At 47.9% G+C, this 24,120-nt stretch overlaps 2 protein-coding genes across 5 annotated transcripts in view; both read left to right on the top strand.

Annotated features, from left to right (window-relative positions):
• The window catches only part of LOC119163924 (aldehyde dehydrogenase 1A1), a 638,180-nt gene that overhangs the window by 274,074 nt on the left and 339,986 nt on the right, over nucleotides 1-24,120 (top strand). The gene's annotated exons all lie outside the window — the stretch shown is intronic.
• On the top strand, nucleotides 396-22,310 carry LOC119163925 (gustatory receptor for sugar taste 64f). The gene is made up of 4 exons (XM_037415994.2): nucleotides 396-712; nucleotides 2,371-2,460; nucleotides 15,185-15,318; nucleotides 21,372-22,310. The coding sequence occupies exons 1-3, from the start codon at nucleotides 686-688 to the stop codon at nucleotides 15,272-15,274; spliced, it is 207 nt and encodes a 68-aa protein (XP_037271891.2). The 5' UTR covers nucleotides 396-685; the 3' UTR covers nucleotides 15,275-15,318; nucleotides 21,372-22,310.

Genomic DNA, 24,120 nt, shown 5'->3' with positions numbered 1-24,120 from the left:
GGAATGGAAGAGCGTATTGCATCACGAATTCAATTCTGCAAAAAATTTAAGAATCCGTCCAGTGCGGGTGGAGTTGCAAAGGTTTGTCGCATGCTGCAATCGCATTCTACCTTCTCTCGTCCCGACGAAAGCGCTGGAAGCTAAGCTGGGAGGAATGGCAAGGCCACGGGAAAACGTCACGCACGCCTCGTGACCTTGAGCATTTTTTTCTTTTTTCTTCAAATGCACGGCTTTCTCAGTGTGATAGCGCGAGCACGCGTGTACAAGTAGTGGCCCCCCGCGGCGATCTTTGTAACTAGCGAGCGCGCAATGTTAAAAATAGCGAATGGCTGAAAGATGGGCTTGCTACGTGTGATTTTTGGGTATAGTGCGTGATTAGTCGAGAGAAGAGAAAGCAATTTTTAGCCGACTTTGATAATTTATTGTGAATTCCAGGCCGCGTGCTGCGCTATAATATTTGGCTCGCGTGTTGTCGGGAGCCTCTACTACCGATCGGCAGTATTTTCTGACCATGCTCAAAAAGTGTTGCAGGGCCCCTTTAAGAAAACTTTCAGTGCTTTAACTGCGCTCTTTTGTGAACCTCTTGTTTCCTTAAACTGAATGGTCTTCGTCCTAAAGCCACTAAGCATGAACCTGCCCCGTATTCCAGGCACAGCAGCTGAAGGATGCCTCACTTCTTGTGGAAATGAGCGGGGAATCTTACAATGAGCAGGTATATATACTTTTCTTTACGCTTCGGTATATAGATTAGAGCACGCCTATCTCGCACTCGCGCGCCTTCGGCAGAGTACTCTTGCTCCAAGAGACGCCACAATTTGTTATGAACTGCCACGGCATGCCTCGCTAGCATGGCAAGCAATGTCTCCGGGACTTGAAAATGCGGAAAAGTGCCTGTGCACGCTGCGCCTGCTTATAAAATGTCATCTGAGTACCACTGTGCCGTTATCGCATGCGACAACAACCAGCTAAAGAGGAAGAGATTGCTGAGAACTGCCTGTGAAGTTCACAGCGCATCGCTGGAATTGCGCAGGTGTGGTGTCTTTACCTTTCACCGGTTTCCATCCGCAACAAAAAGCGCCGAACTTCGTTGCCAATGGATAAATGCCTTGAATAGAAAAGACTACGAGCCTAGTAAATACGAGCCTAGTTAATATGTATGAGTAAGTATATAGACTATCTGTCTGTATTCAAGTGCGACGCCAACTTCCACACTTACAAGAAGCCATTTAGGCACCACGGCGCCGTCTTCAGATGCGAAAGCAACCAGCGCAAGGGTAAGATGTTACTCAGCACTGTCCGTGAAGGTCACAACACGATGCGGCAATCGTACGTGTGCGGGGTTTTCCGATTGCCCAGATTTCGATCCGCAACAAAAAACGCCGACCTCCGATGCCAGCGGATATAATCGCAATCAGCAGGAAAAACTACGAACAGTAAATGTGTACGAATAGGTATACCTATTGCGTAGACTCAAACATAACGCCAGCTATTCCGCTTTGCAGCAGCGATTCGCGCGCAGTATGACTGTATATAGTATGCGGCACCAAATCATTACCGTATTCATTCGCAGGCCGCATGATAATGATATGATATATTACGACTCACGCGTGGATGCACGCACAGCGCACGTTTAGTACCGGCGTACTATCGTGATTCAAGGAGACGTAAACGGCGCGGAAAGCATGGCTGTCGAGTCGGTTGAACTGCGACATGCCTTTGCATACTGTCATTAGGCGACTCTGTGCTTTCGGTCGGTGCCACCGTAGCATATTAAAATCTTGTTCTGGTTGACACTTTTGCACCACGTGTGTTCCGAGTACTTGTCTTGACTGGCAGACTATAAACACATACATGAGCGCAAGTGCATGGCAGCCAAGGAACGCCGCAGTTCGACTGAGTCGAAATCAACGCTTTCCGGTGTTCGCGTTTCTTTCAATCGCGATACCTAATGAAGTTACTTCCGCAGTCTTCATTGCGCGTGCTGTAGACACTCCGAACTGTCGAGGAAGGTGTCCTTGATGTTTGACACGAAATGAGCACGAAATTCTAGTAGAAGAGCGCGAAACATCCTTACAGCCAGACTTGAGTTGTGAAGTTTCGCGTTTGATTTGCGGAGTGTCTGCTCGCGTGGCAGTGCAGGGTGTTGCTTCGCCTCGCTTGCAACAAATGGTGCCACGTGCTTTCCATCCGCAATACGCCTCGCGGCAATATAACAGCAAGCACTGAGCTCGCTGTGTTCTGGTGTTCAGAAACATGTCGACTAGAAGAGTTGCTTGCTGGGAAAGTTGGTACATACTTAGTTAACTCGACGTTTTGTGGCTTTTGTAGCTTACTCAACATGCCGACGCCTTCATGTTGCTGTTTTTCCAGGTCCAATTTTTGCACAGAACGGTCGACCCAGAGGCCCTGTGCTTTACAGGGGGAGGTTTCTTCCATCTTAACAAGGCTCTCTTGGTGTCTGTGAGTGTCGCAGCAACAGGTTTCTTACAATTCATTAGTCATCACGTGACCAGGAAAGTGGGAATTAAATCAGGGTAAGTCAGGCGTTCTTTGAGGGCCTGCAATAGGTTCGGTCAGATATGCGCCTCCCTGCAGAGAAAGCAGACTAGAAGTGGAGTGGCATTTGTTTCGCACTGAATTTCGTGCAGGTGTGATGTAGAAAGTTCCCTTTAACTGCTTTGGCAGATGGGCAGCTGTGGAAAGCGGAGATTAAGAGCACATAAATACATATCTAACTGGAAGCTCATCGCCTACTCCATCATTGTATTGTTGATAATGTAAATGCGCGCCAGCACTTGATGAACGCGCAGCTTTGCACAAGCACTGGAGTGATAAAACGTGTCTAATAGTTGAGGCCTGGCATATTACCGTTCATTACAAAAAACAGCAAGCTGTACTTGTTGTGTTTCTTTCTGCACCAGACAGGTTGTTTTGGCGTGTAAACTCATTTGTTTTGTCTACCGAAGTGCTAGCTGCGACAAAATAAAGGTTGTTACAAGTTCGAATTACAATTACAGAAGTTATGGCAGCGTTCTTGCTTTGCTGACGGCTTCTTGAATAGGAAGGAAGGAAGGAAGGAAGGAAGGACGGACGGACGTCCGGACGGGAACAACAAGAGAACGGACGGGAACAACAAGGACGGGAACAACAAAAGAACAGAAAGAAGGCTGAGAGGACGGACGGGAACAACAAGAGAACAAGAGAGAAGGCTGAGAGGTTAACCAGGCACATACCCGGTTTGCTACTGTACTCTGGGGGTACGGGAAGGGGGAGTATAAAGATGAGAGAGACGAAAGAGAACGAGACAAAAACATTGCCAGTCAATGGGCTGACGCGAATGCAGTGGTACTGGCACTACACAAAAGTTAAAGGCGTTCAAGTAGGCATGTAGTCCTGAAAGAGTGCAAGACGTCTTTGACTGCCTTTTTAGCCGATGAAGAACGAGGACGGTGCTCCAGCAGCATCTGCACAGAGAGTGGCCGATCGTTCAATTGTCGCAATGTGTAAGAAAGTTTTCGTCTCTCAGAGGCAAATCGAGGGCAATGACGTAGCAGCTGGTTGATGTCTTCTTCGGTGACGCAGACGTCGCAATCTGCACTGTCAATCAAGCCAATGAGGGTTGTATAAGCTTTTGTGAAGACAACTCCCAACGAAAGCCGACAAAGAAGCGAAGCTTCTCGCCGACGAAGTCCGGATGGAGGTCGACGTTCCAGCCGAGGGTTCATTTGATGGAGTCTCGTACGTCTTCTGCTTGGGATGTTCCACTCCAGCAGACACTGACTATGTGCCAGGTGATGAAGTTGCCTTGCAGCGCCCGTCCTTGACAGAAGAATCGGAAGGGTGTGCTCTTCTAGGGAAGATGTGTGAGCCACGTTGTCTGCGGAACCATTGCTACTGATCCCACAATGACCAAGTAGCCACTGAAAATTGTAAGACGTACTTGTGGAAGTGTCAGGCACCATGGAGGATACACCAGTTTCTCCGCAGGCGTAAAGCCTGACGTAAACGATGCACAATGTGCACAGACAATTGCACTAAATTTCCTGCAGGGCCTCTCAGTAGCGAGGCTCGCCAAGGGTGGGATGGGCTCTTAGCATGTTGCCTGAGGTACTTACGTAACGTTTCAGTGGTTATGTGCGTCGTGATCGGATACTTTTGTGCAAGGGCAATGGTTTCAGCCGTCGATGCACAGCGGGGCGAACCAAGGCTGTTATGCAGGAGTCCAAACCAAACTTCATTGCTTTTGCAAGAGCAAAAAACTAGCGAGCGAGCCCGGCTGACGCAATTTCTGGCAATGGTGTATCTTACGCTACGCACGGCAAACTCCCTCCTCCCAAGGGTTCCATCCAGACTGAGGATGCAGTAGATGTCATATAGCCCGGCGCGTTTTACGCAACGCGAGGCAATAACCACTCGATCATGAATGCAATACAGCGGTGGTCCTGATTGGAGGCTGCTGATGCAAGGACTTGGTGGTCATGGTTGGAAGTTGCTGACATAAGGGTCACCGGGGCCTATAAAATAACCAAGCGGCGCGACGACAAGCAGCAGACGATAGCGTCAGAGCGTCCGAAGACATATCGGCTCTTTGAGCTTCTTAAGGGAACGGTCACCTGACAGCAAAAGTGCTGTTTGCGAGTTTTTTACAGTAATTTGTAGCTTTGGGTCTTGTAATGCTGAAATTAGATCGTAATTGTTGGAACGCATCCTGTAATCAGTGGTAGCTGCATTTATTCAGAATGATTTTGTGTCAGTTCGAAACGTCCGCCTAGCCCCGCCGTGATAGTCTAGTGGCTAAGGTACTCAGCTGCTGACCCGCAGGTCTCGGGCTGGAATACTGGATGCGGTGGCTGCATTTCCAATGGAGGCGGGAATGTTGTAGGCCCGTGTGCTCAGATTTGGGTGCACGTTAAAGAACCCCAGGTGGTCTAAATCTCCGGAGCCCTCCACTACGGCGTCTCTGATAATCGTATAGTGGTTTTGGGACGTTAAACCCCACATATCAATCAATTGAAACGTCCGCCTAAATACCATGAGAAATTAGTGCCACGCAGCTGTGCATCGCCTGAAACTACGTGCGCTCAAGCTTCAGAGTACTGAAACAAGCTGTTTTCGAATAAAGGGACCCGCGGGCGGTGCTTGATCTCCTAAGTGACACAGAGCGCGGTATAGGGGATGCCGTCAGTTCCTGGCGTTGAAGAACGTCTACACAAAGCAAGCGCAGCCGCTAGTTCATCCATTGAAAACGACACTCCATTGGGGGATCACGTGAGAATATAGAGCAGTCGGGCGTCCTCGTCCCAGTTGAATTTGCCCCGGAGGCGATCCTTCGGCAGAAAGATTCTGCAGCGTGAATCTCTTCGCAGCGCAAGTGAAGTGCCAGAGATTTAAGTGTGTAGCACTGGCCGATGGTTGTACGAAGACCCCGGACAGCTCTACAGATTAGCGATAGAGGCCTTCTTGGATCCAAGGACTCGCAAAAAGATACCCATCGTTGCTTATTCAGCTTGTCCATGTGACGCTGTATTTTCTTTTGCGTGTCTGGCCACACACAGATCATCAAAAGACTTCGTGCGTCCATAACGTCTTTCAGCTCGATGACGAATCTCTCGAATTTTTTCGTGTTTGATGTCCATATCACGGCGTGATGAGTTCACCGTAAGCGAACACGTTGCGCACTCTAGGTTGAACGTTGCGTTATTGCGCACTCTAGGTTGAAGGATGAGCCGCCAACACTGTCTTTCATGATTAATTTGTATTCTTTCCAATCGGTGCACTGGACAGCTCTAGAGGACTTGAGACTTGGAAAGCAGTCAATCTTCAGGTATGTTGGAATGTGATCACCACCTCTTGTTTCCTAATACGATAACCAGTGCAGTCTTCTGGCGAACGAGCATGAGAGAAAAAAATGAGCTCCAGGCAACTACTATATATAAGCCGATCCACGCAGATCAGTAGGGCTGCCATCATTCACGAGGCTAAATTCACACTCAGAAGTGAAAGCCACTAATTGTCTACCTCTAGTACTGACCCTGGAGCTTCCCCAAAAGTAGGGGTGGGCATGGAAGTCGCCAGTTATCACCCATGGCTGTAGAGTTGAATTCAAAATTACGCGCAAACGCTCATTGTCTAAACGACTTTATGGAGATAAGTAGGCTCCGATTATTGTGATTGTGGTATTGTTATTTTTCATTGTTAGGCAAACATACTGGTTTTCTTCGTCAGGTGGTACAAGGTGATGAACATAAGCCAAGTCGCGCCGTATGAACACAACAACCTTGCTGCGCTCTCCGTGGGTCAAAGACATAAAGCACTCATATCTAGACAGTCTGATGTAAGCTTACAGGTTCGGTTCACAAATCACAATTATGGAGAACTGGTTCGTGAATACATATTGCTGGAAGTCGTACATACGCACCCTAAGCCCTCTGTCATTCCAGTGAAGGGCAGATGCGTTCTGGACCTCCTCTCGAAAGGATAGCATGTCGCGGGCCAAAGTTTTATTCTAGAGCTGCAAGCACCGGACTCAAAGTGTTCAGCAGATGCAGTGCGCTCTCCGCTGACGGGGTTTTCATGTTGCTTAGGAGCATGCGCATTGTTCTCATGAGGGTCTGCAACATGTTAATCACGTGGCGATCCTCAGTCGTGTTTGCATCAGTGGTTCTTGAAGGCATCGAGATTGGGGGAATTCGATGCATCTCTGAATAAGGCTGTGTTCGTGGAAGTGAAGGCCACTCTTAACGATTTGGGAGTGTTGACCCTGCTTTTGTTTTCCGTGTATCCGGCTTCGCAGAGCTTGATAATCGGTGGCCAGTTGTTCTTGTGGAAGATGGCGTGTCTATATTGGCAGATGTCAAGCTTCGTAATGATCTTCTGCTGTGAGGCCACTGTCGCCTGACAGTAGCAGCAGCTTTTCTGTGCGTCGAATTGTCGCGCACCATGCATTTGAGCACCGCACGCTCATTCCGCATTCGCGGTCAATCTTAAGACAACGCTTTGTTTTATGAGCGCTTTGGCAGTTAAAGCATTTGAACACAGTCGCGTGGCAGGTGTATTTTGAATGAGGTTCAGCACACCGTAGGCACACAACATTGCTGGTACATACATCTTTTACGTGTTCCACCTTGAAACATCTGTAGCATTGTAGGTGCTTTGGTATGTATGGACGGACCTGGTGGCGAACGTGGCCAGCTTTGACGAGCGGTGGAAGACGTTTCTCTCAAAAACAGGCTACAGACTATGTGAATGACCGAGCCTTGTGACGTACCTGATGAGGATGCCTTCCGTAGTTGGCTTTATCAAGATATGACCATCGTCAGTGAGGATGAAAATGCCCACGTCATAAATGACGCCAACACTTCTGTTACAGCCTGTGGGGATCACTGATTTAACTTTGACTTGTTCGTTTCCGTGATGTTTTGTAGGCAGTGCAGTGCACCACGGTGTAGATCATCAACTGCCAGAACTGGGTGCGTGATATTGGCAAATCCAGGTATTAATCGACTGAAGTATGAGCAGAGGCCCAAAAAGCTGCGTAGTTCTTTCGCCGAATGAGGTTGTTTGAACGCCTCCACTGCAGCCGTTTTCGCGGGATCCGGCCGTATGCCTTCTTTGTTCACCAAGTGTCCAAGGACGAGTGCTTGGTGCTCTCCAAAACGACATTTCTTTGAGTTGAGCAACAAGCGTGCTTTGCTCAGGTAGTTCAGCACGAAGTCGAGGCGTGTGTTGTGCTCACATAAAGTGTGCCCAAAAATCACAACATTGTCCAGATAACATATGCACATTTCCCACTTCAAACCTCGCTGAATATTGTCCAAGAAGCGCTCAAAAGTTGCAGGCGCATTGCATAGTCCGAATGGCATAACATTGAATTCAATAAAGTCCATCTGGTGTAACAAATGCCGTTTTCTCTTTATTTTCCTCGTGCATTGAAATCTGCCAATACCCTGACCTTAAATCAACAGACGAAAAGTAGGAGGCTGATGAAAGACAGTCTATGGCATCATCAATACGTGGTAGTGAGTACACGTCCTTCTTTTTGATGGCGTTGAGACGGTGGTAGTCAACGCAAAGTCGCCATGTTCCATCTTTCGGGTTCGGCGAACGACCCCTACCCGTCTGCTACAACTGTGGTGTCGAAGGCCACATTGCCAGGTACTGCAACTACCGGCAGCCGCCAAGGTACGACCGCTCACCAAGATCCCACCTGGCTGGCTTTGCACGAGCACCAACGTTCCCTGGAAGCGCATCCCACGAGATACCGAGGCCGCTGCGAAATCGTTCTCCTGCCTCTGACCGCAGTCTGACACCCCCGTCGGCCCCTCGCTCCAATCGGTCGCCGTTTCCTAGGCGCCGCTACCCTTCGCCGCCTCCGGAAAACTAGTCGGTGCGACCGTTGGAGGTGAGGTCGCTGGACAGTCTTTAATTTCCACAGAAATGCCTCCTTTATATTTTCATGTTTAGAAATAAGGTTCGTGTGCTAATCACCGGTGTCTCAACAATTGGCCTTAGTGGACACAGGTGCAACCATATCAGTGATGAGTCTAGCATTCAAACACCTTCTTGGACGAAAGGTTATGTTCCGTTGAAACCGTGCTGATACATTTCGTGGAGTGAGCGGAGATGTCTTACTACCTGTTGGTGTCTGCACAGTGACTGATAGTTTGGGTGGCCAGAATTTTATTGCTGATTTTGCTGTTCTGTTTCATTCAACGCATGATGAAATTCTAGGACTCGATTTTTTGAATCTTTGTGGTGCCACTGTCGATTACCGCACAGGAGAGATTACAGTAGATTCAAATGTTCCAGCAGCGTTTATGGAAAGCCCGCCCTGTATGGAAAGCACCCTTTGCGTGTCCATGGGCACAACTGTACTACCCTTGCCTGCCAAGTGTGTTCCTGTCGTCAGTTCCCCTGCAACCTAGACGACATTTGATGCCACCGTAGAGCCCATTCACCTCAGCTGCATAAAGAAAAATGTGCTAAATACCCTATTGTACGTTGTCGGTTGTGCAAAGGCATAGTGGTTTGTTGGTGATCAACGGCTCCAATGAACCTTCGGTACTGCCAGAGGCTCATACTCAAATCACATATGCATAATAATATGATTATGAGAGACGCCGTAGTGAAGGGCTCCGGAAATTTCGATCACCTGGGGTTCTTTAACGTGCGCACAAATTTGAGCACACGGGCATACAACATTTTCGCCTCCGTCGGAAATGCAGCTGCCGCAGCCGGGATTCGATCCCGCCACCTTCGGGTCAGCAGCCGAGTACCTTAGCCACTACACCACCGCGGCAGGGCAGATCCCACGAATGTTGGTTCCGTGATGTTTTATTTAATGGATGTTGCCAAACTGTGGTACAGAAACCATGAGGCGGATATCACAACTTGGACGACCTTCAAAACCAGCATCGGAGATGTTTTTGACGCCCTGGTGTGCGCAAGCTTCGCGCAGAACTACGCCTACGAAGCTGATCCCAACAAACTGGTGAGACATTCCCCAGCTACATTGAGGACAGCCTTGACATCTGCCGGCGTGTCGACCCGACGATGGCGAAAACTGACAAGGTACGACATACCATGAAAGGCATTTCCGACTACGCCTTTCGAATGCTGCTTTCGAAGAACCCTGTCACTGTCTCTGAGCTCATCGAGTTGTGTCAGAGTTCCGACGAGCTCCGACGACAGCGTCTTCTCACGCGACGCCCTAACGTCCCGGATGGCACCCTATCATACCTGACCAACACCTCTGACCTTCAGTCGCTGCTATCACAGATCAAGGAGTTTGTTTGTGCTGATGTCGCTCGTCAGCTATCGCTGCTATAAACAGCCGGCCAACCACTGTCAGCTCTGCCAGCAAACATTCACCAAGTCATCCAGAAGCAAGTTTGTGCGGCTCTGCTATCTGCCCGTGACACTTCACCGTTGCCGACCTCTGTTGCCTGTGCTGAGGTAAATGCACCTCTAAGCTATGCTGAAGTGGTCGCTCAACCACCTCTTCAAAAATGTAACGTCACTACCATCAGCCGTGCCGCTGCGACCCACACCTCGGTTCGCTCAGCCAAGGTCCGTCCAGAGTAGTAGACAATGGCGTGCACTCGAAAGTCGGCCAGTATGCTTTGCCTGTGGCCTACCTGGCCACATAGCGCAATACTGCCGTCGGCGCGTCCCTGTCTACCACCAGAGCTTCGAACCTGACCCTTAGTGCCACCGCGCCCTTCGTTCACAGACTCTCAGCCCCCTGACCAGATGTCATCGTACGCCGACCACCGCCCTCCTGCTAACCGTCTTTCGGCATAGCCTTGACGCCGCTCGCCATCGCCGGTGCGTCGTCGTTCTTCATCGCCGGAGCGGAAAAACTTATTGCCGCAGTTCCAGAGGCAGGAACTGCGTCGCCCGCGAAAAGACCAAGGCCTCTCTGTTCGCCAACGAATGTTCTCGACGTATATGTCAACGGTGTAGCTGCGCTAACTCTTGTCGACACTGGTGCCGCAGTTTCTGAGATCAGTACCAGACTCTGCCGCTCGCTCAAAAAAGTTATGATGCGACTAGCAAGTATATCACTTCGTACAGCAAGCGGAGAGCACGTCACGCCGGCCGCTGCCTGTACTGCTCGCATCGCGATCGATGGCCTCATCTATGTCGTCGGATTGCTATTGTTGGATTCCTGCTCCCATGACTTCATTTTGGGTTGGGACTTCCCGCTAATAAGGCCGTCATCGACTGCTCTCGTGCTGAGGTGGAAACTGAAGTGTTTGGCGACGCTCCGTTATATGATGCTGTTTAAACGGGGGACAAACTATTTGTTGCTCATCATACCGCCGCATGTGGCGGTATACCTAACCTTCTGTCTGCCCCTAAGCCGCTTCCCAGAGAAGGGAAGCGGCTTAGGGGGAGACAGAAGGTTAGGTGGGCAGATGAGATTAAGAAGTTTGCGGGTATAAATTGGCAGCAGCAAGCACAGGACCGGGTTAACTGGCGGAACATGGGAGAGGCCTTTGTCCTGCAGTGGACGTAGTCAGGCTGATGATGATGATACCGCCGCACTCTTTTGCCCTTACCATGGTGTCTTGCAACTCGCTCGCCGAGTCGAGAGCCTTTTTCACGCCATCTGTCCTTTTCATTCGTCGCAAGTGTTTGCCGCTACCTTATGCCCTTCTAGAACTTCATGACGGTGACAGCAGACTGCTCATCTAGAAACTGCTGTCATGTCCTTTAACACTACTTTGGGGTGAGTGCGTCGGGCGTGTTTACAGTCTCGACCCTTCTGCAATTATCGACATGCCCGCTAGTCCTTCCGCCGAACACGAAGTCGCCGGATTGACCTGTACCTTTTCGCCGCAGACTACTAAGCCTGACGTAACGAGCAGCTCCATCGCCGACACGTTAATCGGTTCGCAACGTGCTGAGCTTCTGTACTGCTGGACAAATTCCGTTCTTCCCTTGGCTGCCAGCATACTCCCCTCGGCCGCACGTCAGCTGTGTGTCACCGCATCAACACGGGTACCAATGCGCCATTGCGTCAAAGACTTTATCGTGTGTCCGCAGCCGAGCGCCAGGTTATCGATGACCAAGTAGCTGACATGCTCAAGCGTGGCGTCATCCAGCCTTCGAATAGCCCCTGGGCATCTCCAGTCGTTTTTGTTAAGAAGAAGGACCGGTCGATTCGCTTCTGTGTTGACTACCGTCACCTTAGCGAAATAACTCGAAAGGACGTTTACCCTTTACCGAGAATCGACGATAGCCTTGACTGCCTCCAATGTGCGAAGTTTTCCAAGGTACGGAGTGGCTTCTGGCAAGTCCCTCTGGCACCTGAAGATCAGCCTATGAAGGCCTTTGTCACACCTGATGGCCTTTACGAATTATGTCATGCCTTTTGGTCTTTGCAACGTGCCCGCAACATTCGAGCGTATGATGGACAATATTTTACGTGGCTTGAAGTGGAAAACATGCCTGCGCTACTTGGATGACGTGGCTATATTTTCACCAGATTCGCCAACGCATCCGCAGGCTAGATGAAGTACTGCAGGGCCTAACTGACGCCGGACTTCAGCTCAACCTGAAGAAAGGCCGCTTCGGCGCAAGTCAGCTCACCATCCTCGGCCATGTTGTCTCTAGAGATGGTATTCTTCCTGACGCCGCCAAGCTTCGGACAGTTGCAGAGTTCCCTAAACCTGCATCTCTGAAGGCTCTGCGCAGCTTTCTTCTTCTCTGCTCGTATTTCCGCCGCTTTATTTGGAATTTTGCCATGACCACCGCCCCCTTGACTGAACTACGCAGTGACACGAAAAGTTACGCTTGGTCACCCGCCTGTGACGATTCTTTCAAAAAGTTGCGCCGTCTGTTAACCTCGCCACCAATCTTGCGTGACTTCAACCCCACTGCTCCGACTGAGGTACCACCGTACACACTCGGCGCCGTGCTCGCGCAGCGCAAATCGGAATTCCAGGAGTACGTAGTCGCATACGCAAACCGTACCCTCACCAAAGCGGAAAAGAACTATTCTGTGACATAGGAGTGTCTGGCAATTATATGGGCTCTCGGTAAATTTAGACCGTACTTATATGGTTACCTCTTCGACGTAGTCACTGATCACCATGCGCTTTGCTAGTTATTCACATTGAAAGACCCCTCCGGCCGTTTAGCTCGCTGGGCTTTGCGGTTGCAAGAGTTCGACATGCGTGTTGTCTACAGGTCTGGTCGACGTCACACTGATGCCGACGCCCTATCACGTTCACCTGTGTTCTCCGAAGCTCTGCATGTCTATCTGCTGTGGACGAAATGGTGTCGTTCCTAGAAAACTGTGACATGGCGTCTGAGCAACGTAAGGATGACTGGATCAGCACTCTTCTGCGATTCCTTTCAGACCCGTCGACTTCTCCATCTTCTCGAACGTTGCGCCGTCAAGCGGCTCACTTTGAGGTCCGCGATGGCCTCCTTTATCGCAGAAACTACAAGTCCGACAGCCGAAAGTGGTTACTCGTCATACCTCGCCATCTTCGTGCTGCAATATGTTCAGCTTTCCACGCTGACCCTCAGTGCACACATGCGGGCGTCTTAAAAACATACACTCGGCTCTCGTCCCGGTTTTATTGGCGAGGCATGTACACCTTTGTGCGCAAATGCATTCAGTCATGCCCGCAGTGCCAACTACGCAAAGCGGTCCCTCATCACACCTCTCGTCCGATACAGCCAATCCCTTGCCCAGCCAGGCCTTTCGACCGCGTTAGAATCGATCTGTGTGGGCCTCTTCCATTCACGGCTTCCGGAAACCGTTGGATCGTTGTCGCTGTCGACGTCTTGACGTGATACGCAGAAACAGCCGGTTTGCCTGCTGCCACAGCACGCGACGTATCGTATTTTCTCCTGCGGAACATCATTCTCCGTCACGGCGCACCGCGTGAACTTCTCAGTGACAGAGGACGTGTATTCCCCTCTGAATTCGTCAACGCATTCCTTGCCGAATGCCGTACCATTCACCGGACTACCACCGCCTACCACCCGCAGACGAATGGATTGGCGGAAAAATTCAACCGTACCCTAAGGGACATGATAATAAGTATGTTGCCTAAGACCACTTCGATTGAAACCTCATTCTGCCTTTTGTGACATACGCATGCAACACTGCTCCACAGGCGACTTCGGGCTTTTCGTCATTTTTCCTGTTATATGGCCGAGACCCTTCCACCACATTAGATACCATTCTACCCTACCACCCCCATTCCTCCGAATGTACGCCCATCTCTGAAGCTGCCCGCCGCGCCGAGGAATGCCGTAAGCTCGCCCAGTCGTTTACAACCATCGACCAATGGAGACAAAAATCTCGACATATGACGATAACCAGCCTTACCGTAACCTTGTTCCGGACACTCTTGTGTGGCTTGGGGTTCCCGCTGTCCTTACAGGCCTTTCCTCGAAGCTTGTTTCAAAATACCAGGGACCCTACAGCGTTGTCTCGCAGACTTCACCTGTTAACTACATTGTCGAACCCGTTACGCCATCCACAGACAGACAAGTGCTTTTGGGGTCGTGAAACCGTTCACGTACAGCGGTTGAACATTATTACGATCCGCTCGTACTATGTGAGTCGCCAGGATGGCTCCTTTTCCGATGGGGGACAAAATGTGGTGAAGAGGAATGCCCACTACTGCAGTGACATCGACACGTTGGCGCGATCTAAGGCTGCCTGGTTGCTGCTGCGACGCTGCTACCGCTTTTGACCTTGCATTTACATTATAGAGCACATAAAATACAATGTTTGTTTCACTGCTACAAGAGAGAACAGCAGACACTGCGACCACATTTGATGGTCTTCCGACATGTCGAAGCTGAAATTTGCGTGAGTTGGTTTTTAATCTAACACAGATATATGACTGTAAGACCTGAAGCAAACATAGAAGCACTGAAAATGAAAACATCGCCATAGGATTTTCTTTCTAGACACTTTCACAATGCAGTTGCTTTGTGGAAGGACATTTCACTGCCACGCAGACTTTCTGGCTCAGACTTGAACCACGATTTTTTTTTCCTTTGCGTCCATCTGCTTTTTCGCCCACAGACAACGCTACTGACGCCGATACAGAATTTTTTTCCGACACGATCTCCTTAACGTTGTCACGTGAAGATATCCAAAGTCTCTTCTCGCTGTTCTTGGGCTGATGTAGACTGTTAGCCAAGTATGGCGCACATCTTCATTAGTATGCACGTACCCATCACACGCAGTTGAGGGAAAGCTCTTCATGATGTGCGCGACAAGCGTTTTCACATTATTCACGTCATGAGCCCGAAAATCGTGTTCTTCGTACACTCGCGGCCTCTTGTGCTGGTTTTGGTATCAACGAAGTCAACGAGACAACCACGAGAGCAGCCATACATACAGGCAGACAGACAGATGAATAAATGGATAGATGAATAGATGGATAGGTGGATAGCTGGGTAGATTGATTGATATGTTGATAGATTGATTGATATCTTGATAGATGGATAGCTGAATAGATAGATAGATAGATAGATAGATAGATAGATAGATAGATAGATAGATAGATAGATAGATAGATAGATAGATAGATAGATAGATAGATAGATAGATAGATAGATAGATAGATAGATAGATAGATAGATAGCGTTCAAAGTAACCATGGTTTCTTATGAAATGCTTCATCTTTGTTAATAATGCTCGCAGATGTCCGGCTCCATCATCACGTACGCCGTCATCCTAGTGCAGACGAGCGAAGAACTTGCTGAGCACGTAGATGTCTCCCGGCTGGTCTGAACTGAACACAACTACCACGCTTGGATTGACTGGTGGAAAACGTGGTAAGAAAGTGAGCGCAGGATTCAAAGCAACACCGCCGAAAACGTAACATGATCAATACGCTAATATTGATTTCCAGTGATTCACTAAAAGCCAGCGCTTGCCGCCGCATGCCCTCTCTATATACTCCCGCGAGGGCTCAACAAACCAAGGAGCATTTTAACTGCTACGAACCCGTTCGTGTAGGTACAGCGTGCGCACCTCTTTAAGTACATCAATACATTACTAAATTACCTGCACACATAAGTAACGCATAACACTGAACTCGAGCTTTTGACGTAAACCCGACTAATTGGGGAGTACAATTATAGAATAAGAAGGACATCGGACGTGAAAAAGAATACCAAAATTACATTGAAAGCTATAAAACGAGTGAAGTATGTGCTCTACGAAACTTAAAATGAGAAGCATATGATGAAGGGTTCCGTCACATCTGTTGAATTCGTTGCTTTAATTTATTCAAAGTGGGTTCCAAGTGTTGTCTCATTGCACTCATTCGTTTTTTTAACGCTACGATAATGTTTTTCTTTGTCACCTAGCTAATGTGTAATTGTAATGATGTACGTGACAGCTAGCACTACGCCGTATTCGGAAGGAGGAGTAAAAAGAACTTTATTCATTCCAAGAGGGAAAGGTGCGGTGGTTGAGTGTCAGAGGAGCCTACCATGTGTAGGTCTCCGCTACCCTCTTGGCCCAGTCCAAGATCTGGTCCTGGACCTCGGGCGCCGAGCTGCACATAGCAGCCTCCCACTGCTCTTCACTATTAATGTGTAGTGAATTAGGTGGTGGGTTTCGAGTACATCCCCACATGATAATGGTGTAGGTTTGCACTTTGTTGGCAGAAAATGCACAAAGGAGAGGGGTATATCGCAGGGTGTATAAGATGCTGAAAAGATGGGGTACGAAACGTACGCGTCTGTGACTGGTGTCATAGTATCTCATTGTAGCGCAAAGCTCCATGATGTAAGGAGGGGGGTTATATAGTGCGCTGTAGGCGTTAGTGGTTTGTTATATCGTGGAAGGTCAAAAGACGATCTCTCGCGTTGAAAAAGGCCGTGTAGTCTGACGGGTCGCTACGGCGTCTGTAATTTTTCGTATAGCGTAAGTCGGCGTTCCAAGTGATGCCTAATCGTATGGTTTGTTGCATGTACTAGTTGTAGATGGCAGCACACCGCCGTATTCTAACGGCGTCGTTACGGCGTCTGTCATTTCTTCGTGTAGCGTTGGATGACCGCGAGAATGTTATATTATAAAAAAACACAAAAATTGCGATCACAACTGCCGCCAGATAATATTTCGCACGCCTAAAACACCCAGAAGACGCCAGCTTTTGGGACAGTGAAGGTATCTTCCGGTGGCTTCACAAGTGCCCGCGTTAGAAAGCAGGGATGCGTCGTCGAGCTGTTTTAATGGAGGTCAGTGGTCTGGCCATCCGTCCGTGCGTCCGTTCGTTTGGATGTCTGTCCGTGCGTCCATCCGTTCATGATTGATGATTGACTAGGGCAATCCTCCCTGCGGAGGGCTTCGCCCCACTCGTCACCATTCACCTCGAGTATATATGCTGTGATTTCTTTTCTAGGTTTCCTATAAATTGTGAATTTCAACCAAATAAAGCTTTCGCTGTGTTTGTAACTTTTTTTACTTTGACATTTCACTGACATCACATATTAGTGCCTCTGTTCCTATAGCTCATGTTCCGATAGCGACCGATGATCGCGCATGGTCGCTAGCCATCTTCAAAAAAAAGCGCGATTTCAAACGAGCGTCATTATTTACAGAATGGATATCGTGCCGAAATATTTCGGAATTGGTATACGTCTAATCCTTATTAAATCAGGGAATAGTACAACTGGAAAGTTTCATTTTCATTTCACGACCCCTTTAATAAAGCTTCTTCTCTTTCACCCCGCGGTGTTTCGCGAAGCCGACGCAGGCAGCGTCTGCTAGCGAGTTTTTTTTGTTTTGTTTTGTTTTTTTAGAAATGGACCATCTCATCCAAGGAAACCCAATGCGAAGCAGCAGTGGTCAGCACGGTCATCAGCTGGTGAACGTGAAATACGAGCTTCCAAAATGAAAGCTTCCGACCCGCCGTGTTGGTCTAGTGGCTAAGAGACTCGGCTGCTGACCCGCAGGTAGCGGGATTGAATCCCGGCTGCAGCGGCTGCATTTCTGATGGAGGCGAAAATGCTGTGGGCCCGTGTGCTCTGATTTAGGTGCGCGTTATAAAGAACCGCAGGTCGGTCAGAATTTCCGGCGTCCTCTACTACGGCGTCTCTCATAATCATATGGTAGTTTTGAGACGTTAAAACCAACATATCAGTTAAAATAAAAGCTCCAGAAGTCGGTCATCAGATCCGACGTGAAGGCTGCCATCGTGCGTATATTGCGGAGACAGAAAATTGAGAACAGCATGCCAATGACGTAAACAAGACAAAAAATTATTCAAATGCCTTTTCAAAACATACACACGCACACAAAAAATGAGCCATAAAGTCGACCATCGAAGGGGATATCGATGGGGATAACGCTATGATCTTGGCAAAAAGAGGAAAATCTGTCTTCAAGATACCACCTAGAACTCGTTCCGATTCAAATAGCAGATAATTCACTGAACCTAAGGACGTAACTCTTCTGGAACACACGCTGCTTGCGTCGTGTTTTGAAGCATTCAGGCGCCCTAACTTTTATTGTGAACAATGCTCCTGTCGGGGGAGCTGAAACGTTTTTCTTAGAAGTGTGGCAGCTTGGGCTAGTTGGTATGGCATGACGATAGTTACAGCGCGAGAACAAAACGTCCTTCTTGTAGTAAGACGGTAAGTCGGGCCAGTTGGTTAGATTCCATCGTGAACTTTCTTACAGCGCAACACCAAAAAAAATACAGGACAGGGAAGGAGTAGAACAGAAAGAAAAGACGGCGCTGACTCACAACTGTTGTTTATTGGAAAAAACGGGGTGAAAAATATTGGCAATATATATAGGTCCCGGCAGCCTACACCACAACATGCGCAGAATACGAGGTGCGCCGAGGTAGCGTTATCACACTCATGGCAATAAACAAGCTTGGCCTAAATAACTTAATTCTTTTTCATGCAGTGTGACGGATGGTTCACTAACGCACTTGCTACCCCTAATCTTTATATGATATGCCTCAGCGATTTCTCTAGTTATCCGGTTAGGATGTTTGAAGATGATGGTGGTTCTCTCAAAAATGGGACGACAACCGCATGACCTGCAATGTTCCGGCAGATGAAGTCGCGCGATCCCTTGAAGAGATAACTCATGCTCTCTTAAACGAACATTCACACATCGTTTTGTTTGTCCCACGTACTCCCTGCCACACGATAATGGAGTTAAATACACAGCTTTCTTTACGCATGCGATGTACTTGTTTTTATGATTCACGGCGCATCTCCCTTTGGCTTCTTCTTGTCTCTGTGTAGTCGTTTTTTTTATGTTCGGTGTCCTTCTACGTCTATAAGCAATACTCATTACATCAAAAGCTTATTGAATGCCTATAATTTGATAACTGCCCTTTCGAGCCATGACAAAAACAGCTATACAGCTGTTGAAGCATACACAGTGGCCTCGAGGTCACGCTTGAGGGGCGTCTTAGAAGGCCATCGTCGGGAAAGTGCGCGACAAAAGTGCCTTGCCAGCATTTGCATACTATAACCGTCCGAAATGACAGCAGCCATCGTTTCCTTGTTCTGCCACCCCATATGCGATGGTCGTGGAAGTACACTGGAAGGGGGTTGCAATTATTATTGTACCTATACGCAAAAGTTGTGGGTTCACTTCCCAGCTGATTTAGGTGCACGTTCAAGAATCGCAGGTGGTCGAAATTTTCGGAGCCTTCTACTACGATGATTATTATACCACAAGGATTATTATAACTCACTGTTCACTTTGATTCGTTTTGTCGTCATAAATTAAAGCTCATTTTTAAAATCTGGAGTTCACAACGTGATTTCCCGATATCTTTATTTATGGTCTTCATGTAGCTGCGTCAGACAAAAAAAAAAAGACAGGGAACAACAGTGCTGCACTCGTGTAAGCCGAAAGCCTGGCTATGCTCATCCGCAGGTCGCGATATCGAATCCCGGCTGTAGGCCCATGTGCTCTGATTTGAGTGCACGTTGGTCGAAATTTCCGGGTCCCTGCACCAAGTCGTATCTCATATGGTGGTTTCGGGACGTTACACCCTACATATCTGGACGTCTCGGGCGAACACTTTTTCTCTTCGTGTTTATTTTTCAATGGAAAGCAGGCCTTAGCAAACTGCCCTCGACACATTTGTTAGGCAGTACGCGCGTCTACGCGCCTACGCGGCCGCACACTTAGTCGTCGATGCTGTGGCTTATCATGAATGATCACTGATACGTTTATAGTAATGGGTGAAAAGCTTTACGCCACCCGATCGTCCCGTAATTCACCTGGTGTTACTGTGTTGAGGCTCTACGCTTCTGTGCGCAGTATCTTTTAACGACGCTCCAGCATAAGGTTTTTTCCCCAAACACCAGCGTGGCTCTGTGGTAGAACTCGTGACGACGATGCTCCTGAGTTCGATTCCGCATTGTGACACCCCACAATGTCATTGATCGCGTCGAAAAACCTTATTGAACCACAGATGCGGCCGGTGGAGAGGCGTCGCAGTGTCTTCTATTATATCTACTGATATGCTAGCCATACTGACAGTACTCCCGAGCACGCAGCATAAAAGCATTCCAAATTATCTTAGTGCGATAAAAAAACTTTCCTACCATTCATGACATTCGTAGCTTGTAATCGTTACAGTCACGGTTAGCGAAAACAACAAAAAAAAAAACTTCAGAAGCACTGACATTGCATAAAGATGTGCTTTTTTTTTTTTTGTCAACGGAGTGGTACAAAAACGCGCGTGTGCCGCTGCTAACCCGCGTGGTGCGTCGAACCGGAAGCCGTAGTATCCCACAGTTTGCTGCGATTGCCCATATTACCGGTTGCCTATTTCAAGCGAAGGCAAAGTTCTTCATGAAACACGGGAACAAAGGAAAGGTAGAGTAGCGCGTTATAGAGAAACTTACTCAGCGTGAAATGATGCCAAGATCGATTACAGCTGCTACCACTACACGTACAGAAAGAAGAAACCTAACCTTATGAATAAATGTTTCAATACGTAGTCATTATGAAACCTAGCCAGACATACCTTTCGCCATATATTTCGTACATTGTGTTTGTCATGTTGTTCATGTGTGTAATGTTCGATGTGTGTTGATTGGCATTATATTGGCTGCGTTGTTTGGATGCCTAGTTATTTGTTTGATTCGGCTGGCCAACTTGCCGTTGTGCGAAGACTTTAATATACGTCGCCTGTTCGTTTGCACGAGCGCCTGAACGGCGTCCATGTGTTTCAAGAGCATGGTCTTTCGAAACCGCACATGCTTAAAGGTTAAAAAAAAAAACATGCTTAACAGATAACGATTCACACAACATCAAATAGCTCTATGTTTTAATCATTCAATGTATATTGTCATGGGGTCGTGACGCGGATAAAGAGAGCAGACTGCGTGTTCAGTTTAAACTGTTTATTTGGTTGACTTTCTGGCCACGAAAAAGGAAAGTCAGATTACAGCAACACACTGGCACTGATAGCAGCGTCGGCCGTCGATCAACTGACAAGTGGCGAAGCGTGTCGCCATTTATACACTTGCCATTGAATATTCTAGCGTTATCGCTAGCACCGATGACGTAGGTTCCAGGATAATCTATAATGTTCACGATGTGGGTGTAATCTTAACAAAATTATCTACAATAACCGTGAACCTCCTGGAACAATGAGGCGAATTTCGCGCTGAGCATTCGGGCAGGTTTTGTGGGTGAAAACCGAATGAAACATAAGTGTAAAGAAGAAATGCACGTGGCAATATTATGTGCGTAGAGTATACCTATGTAACAACTTATTCCTAATTTTCGGCAACGTCAAAGTAAAACGCATAAAAATGCTGCACGTGAAAAATCTGCATGGTGGTTGGTAATATTTACAAGTGACTTGATTGTACGCATTTAATTCCTGCAGGGCGCTTGGCTTTTTTCTGTGGGATATGGTGATGTGCCCCTTCACCTGGACGAGCTGTTCAGAGTGACGCAGAAAGTCTGCAAGTGATATATTTTTATCAAAGACGAGCCCAAGACACATGCCAGAAAAGCTATCTACTAAGACATTTCAGAAATATGAGGACGCATATTTATTGTATATTTATACATAACAGCCGCTACAACGCGGCTGCATGAAAGAAGAGGACGAAGTTAGTTTTTATTTGATGCTGGACTGGCGCCATCTTGCTCGTCTGCGCGTTGTGAATAGATTATCAAAGAAGTTACTCGTAACATTATGTTCAGACATTTGCCATGCAGTGCAAATCTAGGCACAGGCGAACCCGCATGGCTTCTTGCTGTATGAGTGGATTGATTCTAGCGCGACCAGCCAATATGATGGGTCGGACAGAAGTTCCGAGGCACTAAAGACAGAACTGGTTTCGTCCTTGTTCTTACGCGTCTTCAATTTTTTCCCAGATCGTGCTCCAACAAGAACGCGTTTGAGGCTAAGCAGGGATGTTCATAAAATGTTTTTGAACATTGAATGCTAAAAATAACTTACGAGTGCAATAAACAGTCAGCAGGCAACCTATATATGCATTGTCAGGCCCATGATGTAGTGCAATGTGCTCGCCAAGTATTGCTTTGATAGGTTTCTGAGTGGTGAAATACGCATTTGCTCATATATTGTTTACATTGCCCAGCACGATTTTGTTGATTTTAACGACTACAGTATAGCTTCCACGATGTATTTGAGTTATTATTGGCCACTGCATTCATCTTACGGATGTCTTGAAGCATGCTCTTGTGCAGACCAATCTGGCATTCCTTACACACTTATTGCTTGTACATATAACATACAGTGACTTTTGTAATTTCTTAAACACCATGCTTGAATAAAAAAAATTTTAACCACCCATATTTGTTTGCTCATTCAGCACAAAACAATTCATAACTTCTTTGCGCAAACACGGACACAAGGAAAAGAGGCAAACAACACGGGCGCAGTTTGTTTGCGCCCGTGTTGTTTGCCTCTTTTCCTTGTGTCCGTGTACGTGTTTGCGCAAAGAAGTTATGAATGAGTACCAACTCGCCCAACTTTCAGTACTGTTGTTACAAAACAATTGTTTATGCACACGACCTGTTGTACAGGGTTGTAATCAGCGGTACTACACACGGAGCTACTCAACAATGCAGAAATTACGCGGCGGATAGCGATTGCACAGCAACTCAGTGCAGTTGGTGTTCTTTGCTCAGGCAGCAACTACAGTCTTCTGTTCTTAGCACTGCAAAAATGCTCTCTTAGTTTTTGTTGCAGATGCGACAGTTTGTGATACTGCATGTTGCCATGCTCTAAAAACTGCCATACACTGTGAGGCAATGCTTCCGGTATTCCGCCAAGCAAACAATTGCGAAGGAACTTTTCTCTATGATTCGCATCGAGGAACTAACAAAATATAGCAGTGCCGTTGTCGAATTGTCAAGTGTGCTTGGCCGGTGACACCTTGCAAAGTATGGGTTCTCTGGAACTTAGCAGAGCCAGTTTCAACCAAACTTGATGGTGCCCGATGAATGGATTCCCCAAACGTGGTACAGGGGATTCCCTTCAGAGAGAAAACATCAACTTTTGCTGATGCTGAAAATCCAAGGTTTTATTGGATCCTTGATGACGTACATGTTGGATTTGATCAGTCATTCCAATTCTCAAAGCTAAATCAAGTTAATTCTTCATTGTATGTGCTGACTGATCATGTTCAGGTAAAAAATAACATATTGTTGCGCACATGGACGAAGGCAACGAAGCGTATATGGCGAATGCACTTGTCGCCAGGAGTTAAAAAGGAGAAAGAGGATGAGGAGGATTATTAACCAGCCGGCAGCTTCTGAGCTGCCCCTCACGACCTAATAAACAGTCCCTTTCAACCTCTACTGGTCTCTTTCAAGCGTAACAGAGTGGTGGAAGAGCTGGATAAGCGTTTCAACTACAGAACAATCACCGCTACAGCTTCGACGAAGCCAACTTGCCGGCCTCCCACCATCTGCCGTGAGTGCCTTCGACATGTCCGAAGAAGAAGCAGGCGTTCCCAGGACAGCACCGCCTGGTCCGCTTCCGTACTACCGAGTTCCACCGCCCTTCGGAGGAAAAGCCGGAGAAGATGTTGACGCCGGGCTCACCAGGTACAAGCGAGTAAGCAAGTCCAACGGTTGGGATACAGCAGCGCAGCTAGCCAACGTGATGTTTTCCCTGACGGACACCGCACTGGTGTGGTACGAGAACCACGAGGACACGCTCACGACGTGGGACCTTTTTGTTGAAGAGCTCAGGGCGTGTTTCGGCAACTCGGTTGCTAAAAAGAAGCGGGCTGAGTAAACACTGTTGCAACGGGCACAGCTACCAGGTGAGACATGCACCACTTACATAGAAGAAGTGTTAAGACTATGCAAGGTGGTCTGCGCTACCATGTCAGAAGAAGACAAAGTCGGTCATCTGCTCAGAGAGATTGCTGAGGACGTGTATAATTTTATCATTGAAAAAAAAAAGCTTCAGTTCTGTGTCCGACGTCATTCACATTGCTGAACAATTGAAACGCTCAAGATGCATCGAATCGCGCCCGTTTAGTCGGCTGGCTAACATTGCAACTGTTGCCAGTGTGGACACGAATCCTAGCCTCGACCTCTTTCCTACCATTCGACAGATTGTTCGCAAGGAACTGTCCCATTCAGAAATG

Source organism: Rhipicephalus microplus, chromosome 8 (genome assembly GCF_043290135.1).
Source record: "Rhipicephalus microplus isolate Deutch F79 chromosome 8, USDA_Rmic, whole genome shotgun sequence".
NCBI classification, from domain to species: Eukaryota; Metazoa; Arthropoda; class Arachnida; order Ixodida; family Ixodidae; genus Rhipicephalus; species Rhipicephalus microplus.
The sequence above is the reverse complement of the archived record's forward strand: the minus strand, read 5'-3'. Positions and strand labels throughout refer to the sequence as shown.